Raw genomic sequence first — 19658 nt, 5'->3', positions numbered from 1 at the left:
CCGCCGCCCGTCCGGCTCGCGCGCTGATTGGCGGAGCCGCGACCCGGGCCGCGAGCCCCCCCTGGCGGCGGCCCATGGCGTTCCCGGGCTCGCTCTTCCCCGCCGGCTGCCGCGCCGGGCCCCCGCGGGACCTGCCCCGCCCGGCGCCGCTCGCGGGCTGGGGCGGCTACGGGCAGGTGCAGGGGGCCGGCCCGAGCCAGGTGAGCGCGGCCCCCCCGGCCCCGGACTCCGCCCCCCGAGCCCCCTCCGAGCTCCCCCCCCCCGGACTCCGGCTCCCCGCCCCCCCCCCGGGCTCCCCGAGCCCCCCCCGAGTGTCCCCCCGGGTTCCGGACTCTAGCCCTCCCCGAGCCCCGCCTCCCGGATTCCCCCCCCCGTCCCCCCCCGGGGCTCCAGCTCCAGCCCGAACCCGCCCCTGGGGGGCACCGGCAGGCGGGGGGGCAGGGCTGGGGGAAGGGGGGCTGCGGGTTGGGAGTGGGGGCACTGGCAGGGCCGGGGGGCAGGGCTGGGGGAGCGGGGGCTGCGGGTCGGGAGTGGGGGCACCGGCAGGCGGGGGGGCTGCGGCTCGGGAGTGGGGGCACCGGCAGGCAGGGGGGCTGCGGGTCGGGAGTGGGGGCACCGGCAGGCAGGGGGGCTGCGGGTCGGGACTGGGGGCACCGGCAGGCAGGGGTGCAGGGCTGGGGGAAGGGGGGCTGCGGGTCGGGAGTGGGGGCACCGGCAGGCAGGGGTGCAGGGCTGGGGGAAGGGGGGCTGCGGGTCGGGAGCGGGGGGCACCGGCAGGCAGGGGTGCAGGGCTGGGGGAAGGGGGGCTGCGGGTCGGGAGTGGGGGCACCGGCAGGCGGGGGGGGCTGCGGGTCGGGAGTGGGGGCACCGGCAGGCGGGGGGGCAGGGCTGGGGGAGCGGGGGGCTGCGGCTCGGGAGTGGGGGCACCGGCAGGCGGGGGGGCAGGGCTGGGGGAGCGGGGGGCTGCGGGTTGGGAGTGGGGGCACTGGCAGGGCCGGGGGGCAGGGCTGGGGGAGCGGGGGCTGCGGGTCGGGAGTGGGGGCACCGGCAGGCGGGGGGGCTGCGGGTCGGGAGTGGGGGCACCGGCAGGCGGGGGGGCTGCGGGTCGGGACTGGGGGGCACCGGCAGGCAGGGGGGGCAGGTCTGGGGGAGCGGGGGGCACCGGCAGGCGGGGAGGCAGGTCTGGGGGAGCGGGGGGCACCGGCAGGCGGGGGGGCAGGTCTGGGGGAGCGGGGGGCACCGGCAGGCGGGGGGGCAGGGCTGGGGGAAGGGGGGCTGCGGGTCGGGAGTGGGGGCACCGGCAGGGCGGGGGGGCAGGGCTGGGGGAGCGGGGGCTGCGGGTCGGGAGTGGGGGCACCGGCAGGCAGGGGGGCTGCGGGTCGGGAGTGGGGGCACCGGCAGGCAGGGGGGCTGCGGGTCGGGAGTGGGGGCACCGGCAGGCAGGGGTGCAGGGCTGGGGGAAGGGGGGCTGCGGGTCGGGAGTGGGGGCACCGGCAGGCGGGGGGGCTGCGGGTCGGGAGTGGGGGCACCGGCAGGCGGGGGGGCAGGTCTGGGGGAGCGGGGGCACCAGCAGGGCTGTGTGCAGGTCCCGGCTGTGGGTCAGGGTGGAGCTGCCTTGGCCGGGCTGCATGGGGGGAGCTCGGGGTGCGTCGTGCGGACTGGGGGGCTGTATTAACCTGTCTGCGTTGTGTCCCTCAGCCCCAGGAGAGGTTTATTCCGCTTCGCAGCAAGAAGGGCGAGAGATGGGCCCCTGCCGAGGCGTGTGCCGTGCCGTTCCTGTCCCCCAACACGAGTGAGAGCCCCCCGGCCAGGCCCGAGTAGAGGGGGGTTGGGGGCCCTACCAGGGAGGGGCCCAGCTGGCCCCAAGCCCAGCACCACAGGATCATTTGTTAATTAGTGTCTGTGTGGGGTGGGATGGGGCCTGTGTCTTGAGTTTGCCCTGGGGCCTGTCCCTGGGGCCCCTGATCTCTTCCTCCCCGTAACCCCCTGAGGGCCTGGCAGAGCTGCTCATGCATGTCCGGAGGGTGGGGGAGGTAGCACTGGGAGGGCAGGGAGCTTCTCAGCGCTGCCCCCAGCCCACCCATGGGGGGGCGTACGCCTGGCCCCGCCCTGCCTCCCTCCCCCCCGCTGCCCAGGGTTGTGATGCGTTCCTTTGCCCGCTGCGGTAACCGCCTGGCCCTGCCCTTCTCTCTCGCAGGCTGCCGTGTCCCCACGCTGACACCCCACGACATCCTCTACGTGGGGCAGATTCAAAGGAAGCACCAGGCCAGCAAGACTGGGGGGGCTGCCCTGGACTTCACAGGGCAGGTAATTCCGCAGGCGGCGGTGTGGCCAGGGGGTCTCCCTGCGTCCCTGCTCCCTGGGCAGGTGGGGTCCCCGTGGGCTCGCTGGACCCGCTCGCTGTCTGAGCCCCGAGGAATCCGTGGCAGGGCCCACGCCCCAGCTCTGCCCAGCCGGGCACTCCAGGGGGCTGCCTCTGTCGGTTTGACGGCTCCCCAGGGCCTGTGCTGAGCCCCAGCTTGTAAACAGGCTCTAGGAGGATCCGTTCTGTGGCCAGACCCCCCCCCCTCCCCGGGGGCCACTCTTCCTCCAGGGTCGGCCAAGTGGCCTCGAGACTGAGCCCCTGAGCTCCAGCCTCCTGCTCCACCCCCGGAGCCCTGCCCATGAGTCCCGTTGAGCCAGGCTCTGGGCAAGACATGTCCCCTCCGCAGGGACCGACGGCCCCCCCGCTGGTTTCCAGCCCTTTCCAGCCGAGCAGGGTTTGTCAGGTGCCTGGAGCCTGGCCCTGGAGGCCTGTAGGGCAGCCCAGGGAAGCAAAGGGGAAGGCAGCTCAGTCTGGCCCCTGTCAGGGCCCCACCCCGCCAACTGCTGTAGGATCCCCGTGCATCTGTCCCGGGTGAGAGCCATGTGTCTCTCCACAGGCCCTGGCACCTTCCCCCTGTGCTCTCCCGCCCGGGCTCCCGCCTGGGCTTTGGGGAAAACTGCCCTCTTCTGGGTGGTTGGTTTCCAGGTGTGACGGTCCCGTCCCCTGGCGCTCTCCTGTCTGATCCTTCAGTGATATGCCCAGGAGCAGCTTTAACCCCTCTGTGCCCACTGGGGAGCAACCCCGTGGCAGGCCAGGCACTGCCAGGCGCAGGGTTCAGACAAATATCATGGAGGGCCCAGCATGCTCTGCTCCACAGACTGGCCCCATTGCATGCTGGGCCCTGTCATCTCTGCGCAGCAGGTCCCTAGTGGGGCTGGGTTGGGAGGTTCCCCGTCCCCGTTGACCTTGGTACTCCTGTGTCCAGTCCTCCCGGTCGTTCCCGCAGCGCCCCCCGCTGGTGCGGCAGGGCAGGGCTGTCGGAGATGCCAAGGCCAGAGGGGTCACTGCGCCCTGCCCCCCAGGAATCCCTGGCTGAGCGCGAGCGGAGCTGCTAGGAAACTAGTCCATCTGGATGTGCAAATGGCTGGCGGTGGAGAATCCCCCAGTCGCTTGCTCTGTGGTTAATATCCTCGCCGTTAGAGGCCGACGCCCTATCACTTCTCTGGCTCCAGCTCCCAGCCCCTGGGTCGGGTCAGCCATCCTCTGCCCGGCTGCAGGGCCCAGCTCCGTACCCACGTGCTGCAGCGCTGGGGGCAGAGCCCAGGGACTGGGCCAAGGTCCCGCAGGGAGTCTGGCTGGGCCAGGCACGGAACGTGGTCCCCCCAGGCCAGGCCTGTCGCACTGACCCTGCCTCTCCCTGGCAGCTGGCTCACTTCTTCCTGGATCACCCTGAGGAGGCCTTCGGCGCCATGGGGCAACTTCTTCAGGAGCACTTCTCCCTGGGGGAGGCGCAGCTGCAGGTGAGCGTCCCTCGCCGGTCCTCTGCTCCCCGCCGGGCCTGACCCAGAGCTGGGGAGGGGCAGCACCCACCTCGCTGCGTCTGCTCCTGACCCCAGCTGTGGGAATATCCCCCCTCCCCCCCATTAGTGCTGTCATACCCGGGGGCCCCGCTGTGCTGGGTGCTGTATGGACACAGAGCAGAGGCGCTGCCCAGCCCCCGGGGCTCATGCTCAGAGATGAGCTGCGGGAGCCGAGGAGACAGTGGGGCAGTACAGGCAGCACGGCAGGCAGGGCTCCTGCTGGCATCTGTGCCCTCCGCCCACCCCTCATGCCCTCTGCCCTCCTCAGCAGACCCTCGTACCCCTCCCGCCCCTCTTGTGCCCTCCACTCATCCCATGCTCTCATTCCTTTCCCCCAGCGCGTGTGCCCCCCAGTGCCCTGGTACTCCTCCCCCAGCGCGTGTGCCCTGACCTCGGCCTGTCCCCTCCCTCCCTGCAGAGCAAGGCGCAGGAAAACACCATCTCAGTGAAGACCCTGGTGCAGGAGCTTGGCCGGAGGGAGGACAGGCGGTGAGTGGTGCCCGGCCTAAGCAGGGGCCCTGCTCTCTCCCCTCTGCTTGGGGTGCCGTGAGCACAGCCAGGGGGTGCAGAGCCAGAAGCGGCGCAGGGCCTCCAGACACCGGCTGTGTTGGGCAAGGACAGCACAGGCCCTGCGAGCCAGCACCCCGGCCAGCGCAGCAATCAGTGCTGCTCCTGCGTGGCCCAGGGCGGCTGGGGAGACCCCACAGAAAGTCTGGACTGCTGGGGAGAGGCCGGGGGAAGGTTTGTCTGTTACACAGTCTGGGCGGGGGGGCTGCAGTCTGGGGGATAGGGACAGTTTGTGGCACTAGGGAGGAGCTGTTTGGGGGCCCCTCCCTGCACGTCTGTCTTGTGCAGCACCATCCCTGCTGCCAGGCTGGCTGGGGAGGGGCAGGGCTGAGCTGTCCCTGATGCCCGGTTCTCCCCCCAGTGACTGCCCCTGGCTCCAGCCCAGCCCACGGCTGCGCTGGTTCTCCTGCCTGTCCCGGGACTGGCTGTTCGAGGTGCCCCTGGGCCTGCTGGCCGAGTGCGTCCACGAGGAGCTGGCCCTGCAGTGGGCGAAGCTCCTGTTCGACGACGCCCCGACTGGGGGGGCACTGGCTTGGCTCCCCACTGAGGACGTGGCTCCTGCCCCCGGCGGCTGCCTGGTCTACCCAGGAGGGGAGGCCATGAACCTCCTCTGTATCCTTCTGCAGACAGGCCGGGCTGGCGGTGCTGGTGCAGGGCGCTGCTGAGTGTGGCCCAAGCCTGGGGGGCGGGTGGGGGAGGCAGAGCTCATTGCTAGGGGCATCAAGTCCCTGTTGCACCCCTGGGGATGAGGGGTTTGATGCCCAGGACCCGGCTGATCTGTCACTGGTGATGGGATGGGTGCGGCTGGGCTCCATTGCTGGGGAGGCTGGGGGCTGGCATGTGGGGGCTGTAAATTGTGCCTGGGCTGGGGGGCTTGCTAGGCTTGGGGGGGCTGACTGTTGTCCCCGGGCTGGGGGCTGAGCTGGGCTGGGAGGTTGGCTGGGTTGGGGGCTGGGCTGGGGGCTGAGCATTGTCTCCATGCTGGGAGATTTGCTGGGCCGGGGCCTGGCTGTTGTCCCCGGACTGGGGCTGACCCTCTGGCGTGGGGCCAGCCATGGCCCCTGCAGTCGGTGCATGGCCCTTGACATGGTGCCAGGTTTCCAGGAGGTGTCTCTGGAGCAGGTGGCTGGTGCCCTGCAGCCCCGCGCCCAAGGCTGCCACGCGCAGTTTGAGCTCAGTGGCCGGGTCCGCCAGGTGGCCACCGCGCAGGTGGCCGGGGAAGGTGAGTGGGGCCCCGGGGAGGTGCCAGGCTCAGCTCCTGGCTCTGCCACCGAATGCTTGTGGCCCTGGAGGAGGGCCAAGCCCCAGGGTGTACGGGGCAGGGAACAGCCTCCTGGGGGGGGGTTGGCCGAGGTGCTGAGCTCACCTGCTCCTGTCCTGGGGTCCCCGTCCCCTGTGGGCCTGGCCCCGGTTGGCAGCCATTGCCCCCAGGGCTTACTGCGGCGTCTCCTCCACATGTAGCCCTTGTTGGCGTTCGCTCGGATCATCACTGTGGTGCCTGGCGGCTCCGGGCTGGCACCGCCCCTGCCCCGCTCCAGGTCATTCGCACTGACGCGCCCGCCTCCTGCCTCACCGTCAGGTACGTGCCTGGGCTGGTCCGGCTGGAGGAGCCGGGAGCCCAGAGGGGCGGAGGGTGACGCTCCCTGCGGACCCCGGGCTGGAGGGCACCTCGCCACCCCCTGCCCTGGGCGGGAGCTGACCCCAGGAATGCAGAAGGCGCTGTCCGTTTGCTTCTGCGGTGCAGGGGAAGAAAGGGGCCTGTCTGCCTTCCTCGGGGCCCCAGATCAGCAACTTTGCGCCCGTGGCTGGTGCTCGGTTCCCCTCGGCTGGGTTCATGTCCCCCTGCCGCGTGGAGCTCCCTTCCTGGGCCTTTCCCCTGCGGCCCCTGCCCCGGTCCAGGCTGGGCTCAGGGACCTCCGTTCGTCCCAGAGCACCAGTGCGCACGACTCCCCGCCATGGTAACGCCGGGTGTGCTGCGCTGCTGGTCCGTCCTCCCACCACGGTGCAGCGTGGGAGGTGGAGTGAGTTTGTCGGGCCGGACACAGCAATGAACCCTTTGCCAGTGGAGGCCTTTAAACCGGGTTTGCTGGGCCCGTCCGTCCTGTGCCTGAGGGGGGGTCTGCCCCGCACTGACGCTCTGCCCTTCCCCACAGCCCCCACCTCCCCGGGGAGCTGTCCGTCTGCACCCTCAGCGGGGCCGTGTACCTCTGGAACGTCGAGACTGGGTAAGGGGGGCCAAGGGCTGGGGCCCTGGGAAGGGGGAGGCAGTGCAGGCACCTGGGGGCCCAGGAGCATGCACGGGCGGGGGGCGGCTGTGGCTCGGCCTAACCACTATGAAGCCTGGTGCTGGGAGCTGCCTATCGCCCTTCCCCCGCAAACAGCCAGGGACCGGCCCAGGCAGGGAGCCCCATGCCCTGCATTGTCCCGCGCCCAGGTGAGGTGCTGATCCCTCTGCCCAGTGTCCTCCCCTCCCTTTCCCCCCACACCGGCCCAGGCAGTGACCCCTGCGTCCCTCCGCCCTTGGGCTGGCCCAGCGGTGATCTCCACACTCCCCACCCGCTGCCGGCCCAGCGGTAATTCCTGTGTCCCAGGCTGCAGCGACTGCGCCAGGACCCCGAGACGGCGTTCTTCCGAGAGGCATCCCCATGGCGCTGGAGCGAGTTCACCGCCCACCCGCGGGTGCTGAGCTGCGCTGACCGCACTGGCCTGCAGTGCCTCGACGTGCGGGTAAGGCTGCCCGGCTGCAGTGAGGGGGGAGGGCAGGGCTGGGGCTCGCCGGGGCAGTGGGCCGCCCTCCCTTGGTGCTCACGTGCCCTGGTCTCTTCCGGCTCCAGGCTCCCGCCAGTCGCCAGTTTGATCTGTTCAAGGTGGGAGGAGAAGCTGAGTGCCAGAGTGGAGAGCGAGTGATGCTGCCCATGTACCTGGGCAGGGCCCACCCCTGCCAGCACCTCGTCGCCACGCAGGTGAGTGCCCGGGCAGCTGGGTAGGCAACGCTCCAGCCCCTCAGCGCTGGTGGGGAGGATCCTGCAGAGCCCGTTCCAACCTGCGGCTTGGTGCCCAGCTGCTGGGCCCGGCAGCTTCCCGCGGCGCCGACTCGGTTCCCAGGGGCGGCTCCAGGGGCCGGCCTGGCTGGGCAGCTTGGCCGGTGATGGTGAAAAGCTGCTGCATGGCCGTGAGCTTGACGGGGATGGGGCTGGGTCGTGCCTGTGGGGGGAGCGGGCACTGCCCCCCGGTGCCCTGCCCCCCAGGTTACTGGCGGGGAGGGGAGCAGCCCCGGGGCTCTCTGGGGCGTTCTCACTGCCCCCCCGGGGCCCTGCCCCGCAGTTCTCGGTGTATGTGGTGGACGAGCGCTTCCCCCTGGTGCCGATGCTGCGTTGGGAGCACATGCTGGAGGCCCCGCCCGTCTTCGCCCATCTCAGCCCGGGCCAGTCCCAGGAGAGGAGCCACAAGGTGCTGCTGGGCACCCAACGCACGCAGGAGCTGCTGCTGCTGCAGTACACGGGTGAGCGGGGGCGGGGGGCTGCTGCAGTACGGGGGGGGTGGGGGCATGGGGGGCTGGGGGCTGCTGCCGTAGACAGGTGGGCGGGAGGCATGGCGGGGGCTGAGCCCAGGGGCAGCTGCTGCTGCAGTACACGGGTGAGCGGGGGCGGGGGGCTGCTGCAGTACGGGGGGGGTGGGGGCAGGGGGGGCTGGGGGCTGCTGCCGTAGACAGGTGGGCGGGAGGCATGGGGGGGCTGAGCCCAGGGGCAGCTGCTGCTGCAGTAAACGGGTGAGCGGGGGCGGGGGGGACGGGGGGGATGGAGGCTGCTGCAGTACACGGGGGGGGCTGTGGGGCATAGGGGGGCTGGCGACTGCTGCAGTACACGGGTGAGCGGGGGCGGGGGGCTGCTGCAGTATGCGGGGGGGTGGGGGCATGGGGGGCTGGGGGCTGCTGCCGTAGACAGGTGGGCGGGAGGCATGGCGGGGGCTGAGCCCAGGGGCAGCTGCTGCTGCAGTAAACGGGTGAGCAGGGGCGGGGGGGGACGGGGGGGGATGGAGGCTGCTGCAGTACACGGGGGGCGCTGTGGGGCATAGGGGGGCTGGCGACTGCTGCAGTACACGGGTGAGCGGGGGCGGGGTGCATGGGGGGGCTGCGAGCTGCTCCTGCTGCAGTCCCTGGCTCGGGGGGCACTGTTTCCTGCAGGGAGGGGCCATGCTGGGGGATGGTATAGGGCAGAGGTCACCAAACTGGGGCGTGCCCCCCTAGGGGGGTGCAGAGGAATGCTTGGGGGGCCCAGTGAGCCCAGGCCAGCCCCCACAGGGGGGGAGGGGGTAAGGAAAGGAACACCACCCAGCCCCACCCCCAACTGCGAACCCAGCCCCATTCCTGGCTCCAGCAGGGGGAGGGTGCGACCCTGAAAAGTTTGGGGACTTCTGGTATAGAGGGTTCTCTGGGGCGTGTGTACATGTCAGTATGGGGGTTCCCCAGAGCCAGGGTGCTCTGTCAAGGAGGGGCTGAGTTACAGCCATGAGTGGGGCAGTGCGAGGGGGGGGGGGCGGGCTGGGAGAGATCTGGGAGGTCCAAGTGGGGGGGCAGTGCGGGGTGGGGGGCGAGCTCCCGCACAGCTTTTCACACTCCCCTCTCCCCCAGGTGGCAGCCATTCGGCCTGCCAGCTCGCAGGGCCCCCCCGGCGGCTCCATCCCATCTACCAGGGTCTGCAGCACCTCCCCGCGCAGGTGACCCCCCAGCAGGGCCTGCTGTGCCAGAGGCTGACCGTACCCGCAGCTGGTAGGTGGCTGGGGCGAGGAGAGGGGTGCTGGGGGTGGCCTGGCATGGAACCCCCCGTGTCCCAGCAGTCCCAGGCCCACATCGCTGGGGTGCAGCCAAAAGGAGGGGCCCTGGCTCTGACCTACCTGTGCCTCTGACGGGGGGGCTCCAGAGAGCTGGGAGGGGTGGGACAAGGATCTCGCCTGCTCTCTGGGGTGGGGCTGTGTGGGCCCAGTGGGGGTCTCCCCTAGCTCTTTGTGCGGCCTATGGGGGGCTCTGTCTCCCGCCGCTGCGCTCAGCCCCCTCACCTCCCTTTCCCCCCAGGTGTGACGGCCGCCCACGCCGGACAGGGGCCGCTGGAGTCCTTGCTGGTTTTCCAGCTCTCCGAGGCCGGGGACCTGTTCTACCAAACCCTGCTGCACGAGCCGCCGGCGGAGAGCGAGTCGTCGGCAGCCCCCGCCTCGCCCCCATCCCTGCCAGCTCCTGCTGCGGCCGGCCAGCCCTCGCCCACGTGGGGCGCCTCCATGGGCTCGGGCGGTGAGGAGAGCGGCCGCCTGCCTCCCCTGCCAGGGACCGTCTCCGAGGGCACCGCCGATGCCGGGCAGGCAGCAGCCCCGGAGGAAGCCAGGCCCAGCGTGGGCCCCAGCCCGGCAGCCGCTGCCCGCTACAGCTGCTGGCTGAAGGCTCTCATCAGGGACTGGAGGCGGCTGCCGGAGCAGAGCCAGCCCCAGGCCCTCCCCACCATCAGCCAGCGGCGCCTCTTCACCCATGGGGAGCTGAGCCAGCCGACCGGGGACGGCGCCCCCTACTGCCGAGCCCGCCAGCTGCTGCGCCAGGCCATGCGGGAGCGTGGCTGCCTGGCGCCCTGGGCCCTGGGGCCGCCCCCCGCCCCGCTGGCCATGCCGCACCCCGTGGAGCCCGGGGCCTGGCCCGACGACCTGAGCAAGCGGCTGACGGCGGCGTGGGCGGGCGGCTGGGGCGAGTGGTGGGAGGAGAAGCTGGGCGTGACCAGGGCCCACAAGCTGCACGTGCTGCGGGACCGGAGACGGCGCTGGAAGCAAGCGCGGAGCCGCCGCAGCCTGTCGGGCAGCTTCACCTCCTCCGTCACCTACCAGTCCGACCTCAGTGACTTCTCCGCCGGCAGCCAGCCCCCCGGCCAGGCCCACGAGGAGCAGCGGCCCCCGGCCCCCATGTGCCACCAGGACCTTTCCCCACCGCGGGCGGGACGGGGGGCCCTGCCCCCAGCCCCGGGGCAGTTCTGGCCGGCCTCCCCCCTGGACAGCAGCTCCCAGCGCAGTGGGCAGGGTGCCCAGGAGGCCTGGGGCAGCCAGGATGTGGAGGACTCCTCCCAGCTGCTCTCGTCCCAGACCCTGAGCTCGCGGGGCATCCCCAAGGAGCGCAGGAAAACCCTGCGGGACTACCTGGCCCTCTTCACCGAGCCCGCCCCGGAGCCGCTGTCCGAGCTGCCTGCGAGCCAGGCCTCCAGCCTGGGCAGCCAGCACTGGGGCCCCTCCTCCCAGAGCCAGCGCTCCACCGTGTCGCAGCCCCGCCGCAAACGGCCCCGCATGGGCTTCTGAAACCCACAGCGGGGGGTGCTGGGGGCGTTGTCTGGATGGCCGGAGGTCTTAGGGGACGGGAGGTGCTGGGACGGTGTCTGCCGAGCCACGGCCTGGCGCCCTGGGGCTGTTGGCCGGTGCAGATAACTCAATAAACAGGGAAAGGCAGCACCTGGCCATTGTCTGCGCCATGGGGATGGAGCCCGCCTGTGGGGTTTTCTGGAGCAGTCCTGACCCCCAGCACATGGCAGGAGGTGCATGGGGCCTGGGGGCTGTCAGCTGCTGCGGTTTCTCGGGCACCAGGCAAGGTGGGTGGAACGCCGGCATTGCCTGCTGCTGCCATGCGCAGGGGTAGGGGGGAAGCTGAGCTGGAGGTGGCAGGGAACTGGGGCCGTGGGTTGTTCCACTCCAGGGTCCCTGCTCTGGCTGCCCCTTCCAGCCGGCCCCACGCTGCGGCTGGGAGCGAGGCAGGGAGAGCCAGAGCCAAGCTAGTGTGTGACTGGCCCGCTGCCTCCGCAGGGCTCGCCGGGGGCGGCGCTGGGCGCCGGCGACTGTCATGCTGCCGCTCAGGGCACGGAGAGCCCAGGCCTGTGGGTGTAGCTGGGGCGGGGCGTTGGCACACACCTCACCAATGTCAGCGGTGAAAAACCTGTGTCCTGAGAGCTGCTCCCCCTAGACCTCTAGGGTCCCGGGAGCAGTGGGGGCTCCCAGCCCTTTCCACAGGGGCTGGGGAACTGACCCTGGGCACACAGAAAAACCAGCAATGAGGTTGCTTCTGAGAAACATGCGGCATGTAGTTGCCCTGCGGAACTTACTGCCACTGGATAGCCCCTCGTACGTTCACCCTGCCTCAGTGATGGGGCAGCCCTGCGGCTGTGGGAAAGGCCCCTTGGGGCAGGATATTCCAGTATTGCCCCTTGAGGGCTTTCCTGTCCCTTATTCTGCGGGAGCAGCAGCGAGCCCTGGGCCCCGTCAGAGACGGCTGCCTGAGCTACATGGGCCTCTGGGCTGAGGGTTTTCTAACAGATGCTAGAGAGAGAGATGGGCTCTGGCCCCTGTCTGTTGGTCCTGGAGGGGGTGGGGGGGCTCTTCCTGGGTCCCTCCCACCCTGTGGGGCCCCCCCGTGCACTGGGCAGATACTTGAGCTCTCCACCGCCCCCCTCTGTAGCGAGCAAGCCCTGCTGAGTGACAGCTCTGTGGGGCAGGACCTGCCCCTCACCACCCCAGCCCTGAAAAGCAGAGTGCCCAGGAGTCCTGGATGGAGCTTGGGGTGCTTCTCGGCCGCCTCCAACAGCCCCCCAAGCTGCAGGGCCCCCAGCCAATGCCCAGCGGCAAGGGAAGGCAGCAGAAGCGTGCACAGAGACGACTACGGGGATACGAGAGATCTAGGAAAGCCTGAGCGGCGTGGAGCCAGGGACGAGGGAAGTGACCTTTACCCCTTCTCCTAACGCGGCCAGGGGTCACCCCAGCAAAGTAACGGGCAGCAGGTTTGAAACACACAGGGACGTGTTTCCTCCCACAACCCAGCCAGTGGGGGGAACTCCAGTGTAAGCGGGTTCAAAAAGGAACGAAAGCCCCTGCAGGCAGGTGCCCCAATGGCTCTTCGCCGGGATGGCCGGACGCAGCCCCCTGCTCTGGGTGTCCCTAAGCCTCTGGCTGCCCGAAGCTGGGGCTGGCTGAGGGGAGGATCGCTCGATAATTGCCCTGGTCTGTGCCTTCCCTCTGGGGCACTCGGCAGCGGCCCTCTTGGCAGACAGGCTAGGGGCATGGGGCGGGTGGAGTGCACGATCGGTGGGGCGGAAGTGAGCTGAAGGGGGAGGTTATTTTCACTCTCGGGAGGTTTTTGTGGGGTTATGGGCTGCCAATGCCCGCGCTGCCGCTGTACCCGGGGTCTGGATGCTGGGCTGTCGCTATCTGCAGCTGCTGGTGGCTAATTTCCCGGCTCTTTGCCCGCTGTTCCTTGGCCCCCGGAGACGGGAGCTGTCACTGTGGGCCGCACCGAGGGCCTGCATGTGGAAGCTGCCTGGCCACGTGCCCCCCACATGGAGCGGCTGTGGTGGGCTCAGGAAATTCGGTGATGTTCACTGCGGGGGAGTTACTGGCGGTGCACATGCCCCGGCCCCCCTCCACGTTCAGCAGCAACGCCATCAGCTGGAGCGGGCCCCCCAGCGGGGCTGGGCCCTCCCTGGCTTCCCACGGCGCCGCAGGCCTCTCGTGGGCCTCCAGACACTGCCGCACCGGCATCTGCTGCCGCCCCAGGGTGCCCCCCACGTCTTGCACGCCCCGCTCTGGGCCCCACCCCTGCCAGGGTGATCGCTGCCCACCCTTGGGCCTGGCCAGTGAGCTCCAGAGCGCCCGCCTGAGCCACCCCAGCACCAAGGGGCCGCATGGCGCGCACCGGCTCGGGGGTTCACGATCGTGGGTGGAGACACGACAAACCAGGGTGAGTCACTCCCTGGGCCACCTGCCCGGCACCAAAGGGCTGCAGCGCACGGCGCTGCCCACCCCTGGGAGCCGCCCTCCGGCCTCGGAGCCCCCAGCCCCAGGGAGAAGTGTGAACACGGCCCCGAAACCCGTTAGACACGGAATGGCCCATAGCGTGAGCTGCTGCTGCACCAGCGTGTGTGTGCGCACGACTGCCGGGCACCAATGTGTGCGCACGACTGCCGGGCACCAATGTGTGCGCACAAACAGCCCTGCACCAACGTGTGCACACGACTGCCGGGCACCAACGTGTGCACACGAACAGCCCTGCACCAACGTGTGCGCACGACTGCCGGGCACCAACGTGTGTGCACAACTGCCAGGCACCAAGGTGTGCGCACACAGGAACGTGCACGTGCATTCGTGCACTTTGCACACTCGCACGTCCCGCTTGCCTTTATGTGAGGGAGGGACCCGTCACTGGCACCAGCTGGGAAACTGAGGCACGCCCCTCCCCCCCGGCCCCGGGTCCAGAGGGCGGGACACGGGCCCTCCAGGGGCCGGGGAGTGGCAGAGCCGGCGGCCAATGGGGAGTGAGCCCCGCCCCCGCGGCCGGCCGGGCCAATGGGCGGCGCGGAGCGGGCTCAGCATGGCGGCCGCGGCGCTGCGCGGGGCCCGGGGCTTGGCCCGCGGCTGGGGGCCGGGGGCCCGCTGGGGACAGGTACCGCCGGGGACCCAGGAGTCCGGCCCCGCACCCCGGCTCGCGGGGCTTGGCCCATGCGCGGAGGGGGCGGGACCCGGACTCCTGGGTCCTGTCCCCACTGGGGGGTGGATGGGGGGGGCTGGGAGCCGGGACTCCTGGGTCCTGTCCCTGCTGGGGGCTGGGAGCCGGGACTCCTGGGTCCTGTCCCTGCTGGGGGGTGGATGGGGGGGGGGGCTGGGAGCTGGGACTCCTGGGTCCTGTCCCGGCTGTGGGGGGGCTGGGAGCCGGGACTCCTGGGTCCTGTCCCTGCTGGGGGGTGGATGGGGGGCTGGGAGCCGGGACTCCTGGGTCCTGTCCCGGCTGTGGGGTGTATGGGGGCGCTGGGAGCCGGGACTCCTGGGTCCTGTCCCGGCTGTGGGGTGGATGGGGGGCTCCTGGGTCCTGTCCCGGCTGTGGGGTGGATGGGGGTGGGGCTGGGAGCTGGGACTCCTGGGTCCTGTCCCGGCTGGGAGGCTGGGAGCCGGGACTCCTGGGTCCTGTCTCGGCTGTGGGGTGGTTGGGGGGCTGGGAGCCGGGACTCCTGGGTCCTGTCCCGGCTGTGGGTTGGATGGGGGTGGGGCTGGGAGCTGGGACTCCTGGGTCCTGTCCCGGCTGGGGGGCTGGGAGCCGGGACTCCTGGGTCCTGTCTCGGCTGTGGGGTGGTTGGGGGGCTGGGACCCGGGACTCCTGGGTCCTGTCTCGGCTGTGGGGTGGATGGGGGGCTGGGAGCCCGGTGCCTGGGGCGATGGCCTCGCGCCCGCAGCCCTGCACCGTGTGGTCACCGCGGAGCAGCAAGCCGGCCAAGGCGCCCCCCGAACCCGCGGCTCCCGGGGCAGGGCAGGGCTCCAGCTCGGCTCGGTGCTGCCGGGTGGACGCTCCCCGCGGCGAGGGAAGGGGGTTCTCCGGCTGCGTGGTGGGGCAGCAGCTCGCTGGGTGCACGAGCTCTTGGCTCGGGCGAGCCGAGGGCTGGGCTCAGCCCCCAGCGATGGCCCAGGCCTGGGCCCGCTCCCCGAGCTCCTGCCAGGGTCCGCTCCCCCGGGCTGGGTCGCGCTGGGGGGCTGCTGCTCGCGTCTCCCAGCTCCGGCCCTGCAGACCCTGCAGCTCCGAGCCCTCCGGGCTGCCCGGGGCAGCTGGCGAGCGGCTGTGGCAGGGCCCCGTCTGCCCTGCCACGGCCCGTTAGGTTTGGCCTGTGCAGGACGTGCCCTCGGCTACGTGCCGCTCACCGAGCAGGGCCCCGCCGTGCTCCCACCCCGGGCACAGCTCAGTGCGGAGCAGCCCCCGGGGGTGCCGACGGGGCGGGATCCTGGGGGCTGTGCTGCTGCCCGCAGCCCCGTCTCGCTCGCCGTGGGGTGGCCCGTGCACGAGAGGCTGGAGAGCCGGGTGGGAGGCGAGGGGCTGGGCCCTCCACAGCTGTGTCTGTGGGGCTGCGCTGTTCCCGGGGTGTGCAGGGCAGGGGGTACGCCTGGCAGTGCCCCGGCCCCTGAGCTGGTGCCCCTCTGCCCCAGAGATGCTACGTGGCCGCCGGGGGGCAGGACGGGGAGGTGCAGAAGGCTCAGCGGGCAGCTGAGGCCAGAGAGGAACCAGGTCAGCAGCCCCCGACCATCTTCAGCAAGATCATCGACCGCACCATCCGGGCCGACATCCTCTACGAAGACGACAAGGTGACGCCCTCCGCCTCATTCGGGGGGATGCGGGTCCTTCGTGGGGGGTTCCCCGCAGCCCCACTCCAGCTTCCTGCAGCTCTGCTGGGAACGTCCCGACCTGCCCTGGAGCCGGGTGCCCTCTCCCCTCCCCAGAACAAGGCTTGTTGGCCTGCCCCCTGCTGAGCCCGCTGTGGTTGTGGGGGTCAGGGGGAGATAGGACCATTGTCCCTAGCCTGCCAGGCTCCCCCCGGGGTTGTTCCCCCACCTTGCTCCATGTGGGAGTCGGAGGGATGGGTCTCTGTCCTGCCATCTCTCCCCATCCCCCCCAGGCTCCTAGATCGAGTGCTGGCAGCTGCCGTGGGACTGGGCCTGAGCTGGGGGCCACGCTGCTCCCTGCCCTAGGCATGCCCTGCCGAGGGCTTGCCTGCTTGGCTCCCAGCATGGTGGGTGGGGCTGAGGGGAGGATGCTGGGGCTGGGAACCACCTGCGTGGGGCTGGGCCGAGTGGTGGGGCTGGGAGACTGGCTCCCTCGGAGCCTTTGGGCCAGGAAGGGGTGAAGCAGGGACAAGCCCAGGTCTCTGCCATGTGGGGCACAGGGGGCTCTGAGCCTTGCCGTGCTCCTGGAGCAGCCTCCGCAAGCCCCTTCACACCTTGGCCCTGGCTAGGGCAGGGGGACTCCAACTGGGCCCTCCCCTCTGCTGGGAACGGGCTGCCAGGGGCAGGGAAGTCAGCCTGGCTGGGCTGGGTGACGGCTGAGGGGTGAGTGCCCCTGAGAGATGGGGTGCCCCCCGTTTCCCAGAGCCCCCCAGAGCTCGCCCGTGTGCACCCCCTCCCAGAGCTCCCTGGCCCAGCCCCCTCGCGTCCCTGCAGTCCTGGGTTTAGCTTCACAGAGCACTTGGCACGGTCCCCAACCCAGTGGGGTGTGGAGCACGGCTGGGGGTGACGTGACCCCTGGAGGCCTTGGCGGGAGGGCTATGACCCTGCAGGGAATGTGTCAGTGGCCCCGTGGGGGGCAGGGGAGGAGCCAGTGACCCCGCAGTCGCAGCCCTGGCTGAGCTGGTGCCTGCCCCGCGGTGCGTGCCCCCTGGCAGCAGCGCTCACGGTGCTCTCCCCGCAGTGCCTCGCCTTCCGGGATGTGGCCCCGCAGGCCCCCGTGCATTTCCTGGTGATCCCCAAGCGCCCCATCCCGAGGCTGAGCCACGTGACAGCGGGGGACACAGAGGTGAGCAGAGCGACTGGACAGGGCCCCCTTCCCCGGGGTGCCTCTGCGGGGTGGGGAGAGCGGCCCAGGGAACAGCGAGGGTCATGGGGAGCAGAGGGGCTGGGCACAGGAAGGGGGCGGGTCAGCTCCATGTCCTGGCTGGAGGGGGTGCTGGCCACAGAACCACGGGGCAGGGGGGCGTTGGCTCCAGCCCTGGTACGGACTGGCTCTGACCTTGGCGGGATGCCCTCCATCAAGAGCCCAGCTGCCCCCTGCCTGGCTGTCAGTGAGGCCCTGGGGTCCCCCTGGGGCTGGGTGTGAAGGTGGGTCCTCTGGGTCACCTGGGGGATGTTCAGGGGTGCAGTGCTCTAGGTCCCCGGGGAGGGGTTCTGGGGGTGCTGTATGTGCTGCCCCCGCCCTGGGTCCCACTTCTCCCCTGAACCTGCCCCTCTGCTCGCGCCCAGCTCCTGGGGCACCTGCTGGTGGTGGCCAGTCAGACGGCGAAGGTGGAGGGGCTGGAGGATGGCTACCGAGTGGGTGAGTTGCTGGGACCCCCTGCGCTGGGGAGCGCCCGGCTGCCTGCCCTGTCCTTGGTGGTTTTCCCTGGCGCTCACCAGCGTTGCCCGATGCCAGCCCAGCTGTGACCCTGCCCCAGACGTGTGTGAGCCCCTGGTGCCCCCCAGCACTTCCCTGCGTCGCTGCCCTGGAGCGTCGTCTCCCCATCGCGCCCCTGGAGTGGGGCCCTGCACGCGCCTCCCCGTGGCCTCAGCACGTGTTGTACCCCCCACCGCTGCCCTGGCATCCCTGCTCTGGGTGGGGGCTGGCCCCACCCCACCCATAGAGGGCCGACCCCACCCTCTCACCACGCCCGCAGGGGGCTGGCCCCGCCCTCTCGTGCCACCCCACGTGCCCTGCCTGCAGAGGGCCGGCCCCGCCCCACTCACCCTGCCCCGCCCATAGGGAGCCGGCCCCATCCCCTCACTCTGCCCAACCCATAGGGGCTGGCCCTGCCCTCTCGCCATGCCCTCATGCCACCCCACACGCTCCGCCCACAGGGGGCCAGCCCCGCCCCACTTGATGCCCCTGCAGGGGCCTAGCTCGCTCACCCCGTGTCTCTGCCTTTCAGTGATCAACGACGGGAAGCAGGGGGCTCAGTCCGTCTACCACCTGCACTTGCACGTGCTGGGCGGGCGTCAGATGGGCTGGCCCCCGGGCTGAGCTGAAGCTGGAGTGGCGGGAGCAGTGGACGCGGCGCCAGCCCTGCTGGGCAAACCCGCTCCTCAATTAAAGCACTGTGAGAGGGCCCGTGTGATCGCTCGCCCCTCTGTCCCGGTGCCCGTCCCCCGGCTGTCTGCGGCTCACGCCGGGCGGGGGGTCGGCCTCCTGCCCCACAGGAAGGGGCTGCGCTGGGGGAGGGGAGCACCCGATGCCCAGGGCAGAGGAGTGAGGGGAGGGGAGGGGAGGGGAGGGGAGGAGGTAGCGTGTGATGCCCAGGCCGGGGAGGGGAGGGACTGTGCGATGCCCAGGGTTAGGGGGAGGGGGAGCGTGTAATGTGCAGGCCGGGGGGGGGAGTAATGGGGGGACTGTGTGATGCCTAGGGTTAGGGAGAGGGGGAGTGTGTGATGCGCGGGCCGGGGGGGAAACGGGGTGTGTGTGATGCCCGGGGGGAGAATGGGGGGGGCGTGTGATGCGTGGGCCGGGGGGGGAATGGGGAGTGACTGAGTGATACCCGGCAGGGGAGGGGGATGTGTGATGCGCGGCCGGGGGGGAATGGGGGAGCGTGTGATGCCCGGCGGGGGAGGGGGAGCGTGTGATGCGCAGGCCGGGGGGGAATGGGGGAGCGTGTGATGCGCGGGCCGGGAGGAAAAGGGGGTGTGTGTGATGCCCGGGGGGAGAATGGGGGTGTCACGGAGTGTGGGGGAGTCCAGGCCCTGCACCCTCTTCCTGGGATTCACTGAGACTCTCAGCCAGCCAGTAAAACAGAAGGTTTATTGGACAACAGGAACACAGTCCAAAACAGAGCTTGTGGGTACACCCAGGACCCCTCAGTCAAGTCCTTCTGGGGGAGCAGGGAGCTTAGACCCCAGCCCTGGGGTTCCCTGTGTTCCTCCACCCAGCCCCAACCTGAAACTAAACCCACCCAGCAGGTTCCCTGCTGCAGCCTCCGTCCACATTCCTGGGCAGAGGTGTTACCTCCCCCTCCCCCTCCTGGCTCAGGTGACAGGCTCTCAGGTCTCCCGTCCCCAGGGCACATTCCCAGGTCAACACTCCCCCCTCCCTGCTGCGTCACATCGTCACATCTCTCCCCCCTTCGAGACTGAACTGAGCGGGGTCACTCTGACCAGTGACCTGGGGAAGTTCGGGGCCCCCTCTCCGGGACAGCGCATCCGCTATCAGGTTGGCACTTCCCTTCACATGGACCACGTCCATGTCGTAATCCTGCAGGAGCAGGCTCCACCTCAGAGCTTTGGCGTTGGCTCCTTTCATCTGGTGCAGCCAGGTCAGGGGAGAGTGGTCGGTGTAGACGGTGAAGTGTCGCCCGAAGAGATAGGGCTCTAGTTTCTTGAGGGCCCACACCATGGCCAGGCACTCCTTCTCGATGGCCGAGTAGTGTTGCTCCCGGGGTAGCAACTTCTTGCTCAGGTACACGATGGGGTGTCTCTCCCCCTTTTCATCCTCCTGCATTAACACCGCCCCCAGTCCCGTGTCGGAGGCGTCGGTGAACACCACAAAGGGCTTGTCAAAGTCTGGGTTTGCCTAGAACTGGGCCACTGACCAGAGCTCCTTCAGCGCCCGGAAAGCCTCCTGGCACTGCTCGGTCCAGACCACCTTGTCTGGCTTCCCCTTCTTGCATAGCTCAGTGATGGGGGTGGCTATGGCGCTAAAGTGGGGC

The 19658-nt window shown here is 70.6% G+C and overlaps 2 protein-coding genes across 3 annotated transcripts; both read left to right on the top strand.

Annotated features, from left to right (window-relative positions):
- Window positions 1-52: 52 nt before the first annotated feature.
- Window positions 53-10923, top strand: TAF1C (TATA-box binding protein associated factor, RNA polymerase I subunit C). Of its 2 annotated transcripts, XM_037902763.2 has the most exons (14): window positions 53-200; window positions 1699-1792; window positions 2198-2307; window positions 3730-3825; window positions 4304-4374; window positions 4814-5064; window positions 5549-5674; window positions 5914-6031; window positions 6606-6677; window positions 7044-7179; window positions 7287-7415; window positions 7777-7954; window positions 9083-9220; window positions 9524-10923. In XM_037902763.2, the coding sequence occupies exons 1-14, from the start codon at window positions 75-77 to the stop codon at window positions 10774-10776; spliced, it is 2898 nt and encodes a 965-aa protein (XP_037758691.1). In that variant the 5' UTR covers window positions 53-74; the 3' UTR covers window positions 10777-10923. The 2 variants fall into 2 exon arrangements, with proteins under 2 accessions (XP_037758691.1, XP_043403661.1); XM_043547726.1 differs by lacking the exon at window positions 6606-6677.
- A 2873-nt stretch (window positions 10924-13796) lies between these two features.
- Window positions 13797-18068, top strand: HINT2 (histidine triad nucleotide binding protein 2). The gene is made up of 5 exons (XM_037902954.1): window positions 13797-13900; window positions 15427-15582; window positions 16682-16786; window positions 17230-17302; window positions 17892-18068. Exons 1-5 carry the CDS (start codon window positions 13829-13831, stop codon window positions 17981-17983), a joined length of 498 nt encoding a protein of 165 aa, XP_037758882.1. The 5' UTR covers window positions 13797-13828; the 3' UTR covers window positions 17984-18068.
- Window positions 18069-19658: the final 1590 nt, after the last annotated feature.

The sequence above is a fragment of the Chelonia mydas genome, chromosome 5 (genome assembly GCF_015237465.2).
Source record: "Chelonia mydas isolate rCheMyd1 chromosome 5, rCheMyd1.pri.v2, whole genome shotgun sequence".
Lineage (NCBI taxonomy): Eukaryota > Metazoa > Chordata > Testudines > Cheloniidae > Chelonia > Chelonia mydas.
The sequence above is the reverse complement of the archived record's forward strand: the minus strand, read 5'-3'. Positions and strand labels throughout refer to the sequence as shown.